This window comes from Narcine bancroftii, chromosome 11 (genome assembly GCF_036971445.1).
Source record: "Narcine bancroftii isolate sNarBan1 chromosome 11, sNarBan1.hap1, whole genome shotgun sequence".
NCBI lineage: Eukaryota > Metazoa > Chordata > Chondrichthyes > Torpediniformes > Narcinidae > Narcine > Narcine bancroftii.
In genome coordinates, this window is record NC_091479.1 from 92,646,012 (window position 1) to 92,653,749 (window position 7,738).

Here is a 7,738-nt window from a genome sequence, read left to right on the forward strand (position 1 = left end):
GCGACATCCAGTGACAGATACCTGTCTTGAAACCAAGCAGATAGAAGATTTTGTTTTTAAAAAAAAACACAAGGTTGAGATAAAGAAAGTTTATTCCATGGTTCAGCTGCAGTTGGGAGCATTATAAAAGGTATTTGATAAAATAGTTGAAGGTAAATAATTTTCATCTCACCTAGGAGTCAGCAAACGGTTCCACTGAATTATTCCAAATGGTAGCTTTTTAATCAAATATAAAAGTGGAAAGAGTGGTGAAAGCAAGCAGGTTACTGAGGGACAAGTTGGAAAGTGATCAGTGGAGTCAGGAAAAAGGAGTGCTGATGACTAATTGAAGAAACCAAAGGTGGGTCTAAGTCAGCAGAATTCTTGCCAACACCTTGTGCCTGAAAGTGCAAATCAACAATCTTACTTGCATCATTTTCAATTGACCTAATCAAAAGTTTTTTTAAGAATCCAGATTTTTCCTACATTTTGTGTCAAGAAGTGCTTCCTGTCAGTACCATGGGAAAGTCTAGCTTTAATTTTAAGGTTTTTCCCTATTCTACTTGGTCACACCAGAGAAAATTATTTCCCTTCATCAACCCTTTTGAACCCATTTATCATGTTAAACAACCCACCTGCATCATAAAACCTCAGTCACCTCAACTTGTTCACGTGACACAACACTTATAGTTTCGGTTTCATTTGTTAGAATCTAAATTTAACCATTCCATATTCAATACAGTATATAGTCTTTCTGAAGTGTAATGCCCACATTTTATACAATTCTGTGGATGCTCCTGTCTAACCAAAATTTTACACATCTGCACAGTAACAACATTTTGCATTACAGGCCCTTCAAAATGGACTGGTATTCTATTGGCTGTTTTGAGTAGTTCTTCGTGATCTGTACCCAGCCAATTCTGTCTTCTGGCCTCTAGTCTCTATCATCTATTTCCATCTGATCACAGTTCAGTGAAATGCATTGCAACGTTCTTCTCCTTAAGCGTTGCTAAATCAGTGAATGTTCCTGTTGATATATTGAAGAACAAGAATAAAAGGGTTGTGATTGTCTTGTTCATTAGAAATGCATTCCAGCATGTGCAATAATATTTGGGGCGGGAAAAAAAAAATTGGATAATTTGAAAAAGAATTCATGAGTATTGCATTTTGTTTACCAGTGATGGCTTAAGACTGAATAAACAGGAAATAAATTAAATAATTGAATCCTTTCAGATTTCCCTGGTGTGCGTTCATTTTTGTGGCTTTAAATGATAATTATAACGGATTAATTAATTTGTTTTAAAATGTGCAACAGAAGATGCAAGAGTTAGACATAAAAGTTTTTATTAAATGGAGGTAAAAAAATTGTGCATTTAAATATAGATGAAGGTTTCCTCTGGCCAGTATTGCTAATTAAGATAGAGAAACTGATTAATGATATTGGTTACTATTTGGAAGAAATCTTAATATTGCTATAAATTGTAGAAAGCAGAATTATCCAAATCTCACCCCCTATCCCACTCCAATTGTGATTAACTAGACATTTTTAGTTCAATGAAATTTTCCCAAAGTGGAGTTTTATTTTTTTTTAAATTGATTGAGACTGGCTAAAAAATGTAACTTGCCCGTTAATGAGTGAAGATTATGATGGCACCAAGGCTACATCCTTCTTAATCCATAGGATTTCTTTGGATCCATTTAAAATTCATTCTGATATGCATATTAAGATCTGAGATTTGCTGATGCTCATTTTTCCTCTTTTAAAAAAGGCAGCTGTAATTGTTTGAAAAGGTCATTCCACAGACACAAAAAAAAATCAAGCATGACAGGAAATAGCAAGCGACCTATTTTAAAAGAAAGCTGCCCTTCTGCAGAGATTTTCCGTAAGGTCTAGCATGACAAAGATACTACACAAAGCATCTTTGAAAATGCATTGAAAAGGCAATACCAGTATTATAATCTTAATCTGAAGTACACTCATGTCTCATTTGACTATTTCCTTGATTTTTATAGATAGGTTTGATTTTTGACAACATAAATCCTCGTTTACTGCCTTGAGAAATGTAAAAGATGGTATTTGTGGCCCTAAAGGTTTTAGGTAGATTCTCTTATTGCGAGGGCTCTTACACAATTCCAACTAGGTTCGATTAATAGATTCAAAATTAATATCTCACAACTATTCAGTACAATACACTGAAGATATTTTGCCATTTGATCTTTAAAAAACTTTTTAAGTAACCAAGTTTTATGGTGTGTTGAGCAGCTTCTTTTTTATACTCATTTATGCAGAGAGCTTTTATTGTTCAGAATGCCTCTTTTTAATATTTATCTCTCAATAATGTAATACAAAGTATTCCATACCATAGGATATCTATGCCATTTGACATCATGGCACCAGTACCTATTGATCATGTTCCCTAAGATTTTCATGTGTTGATTATCTTGTTTATATGAAAAAGAGGTAAAATAAATGAAGTTTAGGCACTTGGGTAAAGTGCAATGAGTTAAAAGGCAAAGGTATTTAAAGCAGTGAAATTATTCGATCAATGTTTCTGCATGCATTTTCAAATCCGTCAAAATAAATTCATCAAATAATATGCTAAATGTGTTAATAGAATACCTTTTATTTCAATCATGTTTTACTTACAGTGAGCTAATATATTTTCATTTTTATTTGACAAATAGAAACCACTGTACCACCAAAGACTGGCTCCAAACCTTTCAAGCAGGAACGCCTCTCCTTTCGTGACCATCCAATGCGTCTTAGTACAGGGTGGGGAACTGGGAAGAGGAAAGGGAAATCTTTCTAGTCATTACTTGCTTTCATAGGAACTTGCATTAAAATAAAAGTTATGCAATTAAAATTTAAAATGTTTTGCACGTCTGGCTAAAAATTTCAATAATTTTTGTAAATATCCCCATTCTAATTGAGTGAGAATAGTTGTTTGTCAGACCTTGTGAACAAAATAATGATTTTTGATGAGATTCTCATTTTGGAAAGACTGTAAAGTGTGACTTTTTATTATGAAATACATAGATTACAGGAATTTTTTAGTCTCTAGCGATGATTTTCACAAAGAGAATAAAATCAAAAATACCAAGCAAGCATATGCAATTCTTTTTCTTACACCCAGCTGTCATAACACTAAATTCACTAAAATGACAGACCCCATTTCCAAAACAATTCATCTAAGCTGTGTGAAATGTAGTTTCAGAATGCATTAAAAGTAACTTTTTAAATAACTTGTGAAGAACAGCTCTGTCTCAAATACTGATTTTGTTTTGTGAACATTCAAATCCATAAGCTGGTTATATATTCACATAAAATAAAACTATTAAAGTACAATTAAGAGTATCATTACTGTCCAGTAAATTGACCAGGTAAATCAAATGAGCAACTTAACCAACCGTTCTAGCTCCCACTTAAGAAAACCACTTCTATCTGATACCTTCTTTAAGTGTATGTACTTCTTTCAATAATAACATTGTAGATTATAGACAATGCTTTGGAGATTGTAAAGTTTGACATTGAACGTGAAACTACTTTCATGCTTCATGGACATAATTTCATTCTTTTCTCGGATTCTTTCATGCTGAATTAATTTTATTTTCTGATTGAATTGAGCTCTTTTGTGCATTGTATTATGTTTTATTCATTTATTGTTTTTAAATATGGGCAGTAAAAGAACTGTATTCAAAGTCTTCATTTAAAGATAAAGGACTAGGAATAACCTCAAATTCTGAAGCCAATCACAAAACACTGACAATAATAATTTATTTGAAGACCACATTTCAAAACATAAAATGATTTTAAAAAATACCTCGGTGATACCTAACTACATACATACCAGAAAACTACGCACATTACATTACAGAAAATGACACCTTTAATGTTTAATTATGGCAGTTATAGTGGTTTTTTTACAGATATTGTTGTCAATAGAATAAAAATTAGAACGATGAAGCAAAAACAATTGCCACCATGATGTTGAAAAATGTCATTGTGCTGCAAAATCAAATCTGAATAGCCAGAGTTATATTTTCATTTAGAAGTTGAGCCTGAAACTGGAACATGGAATTGAAAAATAAAGATGCAAGGGGGCTGAACATCGGTCTTATCCCAGGACACTTCTACGTGCTGTATCTCCGCTGGCCTCGAACTCCACTTTAGGAGACTGCAAAAGAATGTTTTTGTAGCTTGAGGCTAGCCTTCAAAACATCAAAGAAAATTCAGTGGACAACGAGACTGTTTTACCCTTGGCTATTCTCGGGCGTGAACCTACGACCGATCAAAACGTCAGTAATATCAACAGCCTGCTGGAGATTAGTTCGATGTATTATTTGCAACATAATTTTGTTTTGAGATGCATGCAAGCAAGAATATGTCCTATGTATCTATGGGTGTGTGTGTGTTAGCAGTTGAAATGGTTGTGAGTAGAAAACTACACACAGGTAACCTAACAAGTTGACCACCCTAGGGAAAAATGTAAAACAGACTTGTAGCATATTTTTCGTTATTTTATAATCCGTGTACTAGTCTTCTTCTAACCTATCGGTGCTCCATCACCTTCCAAAACAGCACGACTATTTTAATGTTACAAAGGCTAACTCCTTTGTAACATTGCAGTGGAAACAAACTAGGGTACAAATATACTACGGACACTGTCATTAACAACCTATAAAGTCCACTCTTTCTGTTGGTTCCTGATGCGTATATCACTGGATTCGCCACACGCACTGAGATGTGTCGTAAATTGACAGAATACCGTTCAAAAGTAGTTATTGCATTCATTACATGTGTGTCATGTGCTCCTGGAATGCTCTGGTGTAGAAAACATCGATTGTATTTGACGAGAGAGAAGGGGGGGAAAAAAAATCTCTTAGCAAACCAAAACAAAAGACGGAGCGGAAAGTCGGATAGTTGCAATTACTTTTTGATCCTTTCAGACCATTGAACGTGACCGCTGAATAAAGATCTCCAGTTATAGATCACAAGCGACTATAAACTGCATAGTAAGGATTCTTTTTTTTTGCAAATCTCAAAGGATTTGCATTTCATTTGGACTCTCTTGAAATTGCTGTATTTTCCAGATGGAAGAGTCCTACAGAATGGAAATAGGCCCTTCGGCCCAATCTGCCACTCTAACCAAAATGTCCAACCCACACTGGTCCCAAAATGTCCAACCCACGCTGGTCCCAAAATGTCCAACCCACGCTGGGTCCCAAAATGTCCAACCCACGCTGGTCCCAAAATGTCCAACCCACGCTGGTCCCAAAATGTCCAACCCACGCTGGTCCCAAAATGTCCAACCCACGCTGGTCCCAAAATGTCCAACCCACGCTGGTCCCAAAATGTCCAACCCACGCTGGTCCCAAAATGTCCAACCCACGCTGGTCCCAAAATGTCCAACCCACGCTGGTCCCAAAATGTCCAACCCACGCTGGTCCCAAAATGTCCAACCCACGCTGGGTCCCAAAATTTCCAACCCACGCTGGTCTCAAAATGACCAACCCACGCTAGTCCCAAAATGTCCAACCCACGCTGGTCCCAAAATGTCCAACCCACGCTGGTCCCAAAATGTCCAACCCATGCTGGTCCCAAAATGTCCAACCCATGCTGGGTTCCAAAATGTCCAACCCATGCTGGGTCCCAAAATGTCCTACCCACGCTGGTCCCAAAATGTCCAACCCATGCTGGGTCCCAAAATGTCCAACCCATGCTGGGTCCCAAAATGTCCAACCCACGCTGGTCCCAAAATATCGAACCCACACTGGTCCCAAAATGTCCAACCCACACTGGTCCCATCTGCCTTCGTTGGGCCAAATCCCTCCGAAACCCATCCTATCCATGTGTCCGTCCATTTCATTTCCTTTAAAAAAAAGTTGCCATCGTCGCTGCCTCAACCACTTCTTCAAGAGCCCGTTCCAGATACTCTGTTCCTAGAATATCTCCCCCACCACCTTAAGTCTGTGGTTGGTGGTATCAGGAGCGGGATTTATGGTTCTGGGCCCTCTGGGTGGTGGTAAATTTCGTTTTCACTCATATTTTCAAACTGCACTTGATGTTCGCATTCCCCTCGGTAGCGTTTGATGCTCTAAACTGGCCCGCGATCTATCCTCCGGGGAAGGGGGGGTGAGACCAACTGAGCCTGTGTTTTCACGTGTAAAGTTCCCCGTGCAAATGTCACAATGCAAACCCGCGTTTATACGCGACTTGCGGAGAAGTCTCATCCTGGCAGAGTTTAAGCCAATAAACAATTCATCTTCGGCGAAGAGGACGTTGCTCGTCGTTTATTTAGGCTACCGAGGGGAAGATTTTAGGATCTCCAACACAGATTTTCTTTCCAAGATACGACATAACATGCCGCCAGCTTAATGTAAATCGCCTTTATCGTCCACTGAAAGATTATGGTTGCAAACTCAAACGGCGCGATAACATGTATACATTTAGAGCCAATTGAAGGTAACTCAACAGGGAATATAAATGTTATCCATCGTACCCGACAGCATTAATCAGAGCTGAGTCAAAGTGGGAGGAAATAGAAAAGTCTCCAAATGAAATCAATTGACCTTTTAAAAACTATATATAATGGAGAGAGAGAGGAGGGGGGTGACGAGGATATGAATATAGCGGTGAACAATTAGTTTTGAACCTCACGGGGAAAAAAATACGTGGAAAGATTTGCGAAATGAATAATCTGTCTCTTTTTTTCATCCTGTCATCTCAAATGCTTTAACAATTTAGACCAACTGCGAAACGGATCGTAACTTTCCGGTCGTTGACGTTGTTTAGGTTACTGAAGATTATTTAACACGTATTCTTTAAATATTTCGAGAAATGAATGTTTCGTGGCTGAACACACCGTTTAATTTGAAGGGAGACACCGACGAACTGCTTTACCCCCCACCAGCCCGCAGTGAGTCACGGTCTCTTACCGCTCTTGCCGAGGGACGCGTCCCAGTCCGCTGGACACCGACACAAACCAGACCCACCGAACCGCACCTTTGCTCGGAGATTTCCAGCCTCGCTCGTGCTTTTTGGTGAATTCCACACTGGTCGTGTTTCTGGACTCTAGCAATCCGAAAGAATGGAGAAAGATTTGCCTTAAACTTGTCTGTTTCCGAAATAAAAATAAAACGAGCCATCATACTGACACATTTATTAATGCTTTTGTTTTTCGGCACTGCCCCAGAAATCAACACGAAACAATCTGGTCCTAACATCTTCAGATTGTCATTTACGGTATTGATTTGCGAGAACAGGAAGGATCCCGACCCGAAACGTTGACCGACCATTTCCACCCACGGATACTGCCTGACCTCTGAGTCCCTTCTTTGCCTATTGAAGATTCCAGCAATACGATTCCGTATATGTTCTCTAAAATGCATGCTCTATCCAAAGTTGTTGTGTTGGATAGAGTCAGGGGGAAGAGGGGAAAAAAACACCTTCAAAAAGCATGAAGGAAATATCGCGGACAATACGGACCTGAACAATAGAAAAGTTTGCAGTTGACTAAAACTTAAACGCAGGTTCTGGTTAACAGTGAGGGAAGAAAATGAAACCCCCCAAAAAGTCTAAAACTTTCGGGAAACCAAGGGCACTTAAACGATGCGCCTCGGTTACTGCTTGGTAGTTGCTCTGGGTGGAGAGTTCGATTCAGAGATTTGCATATTCACTCCATTGGGGAGGTGGGGGGGGGGGGGGGGGGGAGGTTCCACTCAGATGCCCAGAGCTTTTACTCTATATAGTTCTGACAAA

General features: G+C 38.6%; 1 protein-coding gene and 1 long non-coding RNA gene across 7 annotated transcripts in view; one reads left to right on the forward strand and one right to left on the reverse strand.

The window, feature by feature from the left end:
- lrriq1 (leucine-rich repeats and IQ motif containing 1) overlaps positions 1-3,222 on the forward strand; it is a 129,731-nt gene extending 126,509 nt beyond the window's left edge. For all 6 annotated transcript variants that reach the window (XM_069904045.1, XM_069904042.1, XM_069904046.1 and 3 more), the window contains one exon: positions 2,665-3,222. In XM_069904045.1, the coding sequence (XP_069760146.1) occupies positions 2,665-2,789 (125 nt within the window). In that variant the 3' untranslated portion in view covers positions 2,790-3,222. The remainder of the gene's footprint in view (positions 1-2,664) is intronic.
- Positions 2,627-7,561, reverse strand: LOC138746143 (uncharacterized). Its single transcript, XR_011346724.1, has 3 exons — positions 7,466-7,561; positions 6,916-7,051; positions 2,627-2,760 (listed from the first exon to the last, which is right to left on the reverse strand). It is a non-coding gene; the product is annotated as an uncharacterized lncRNA (long non-coding RNA).
- Positions 7,562-7,738: the final 177 nt, after the last annotated feature.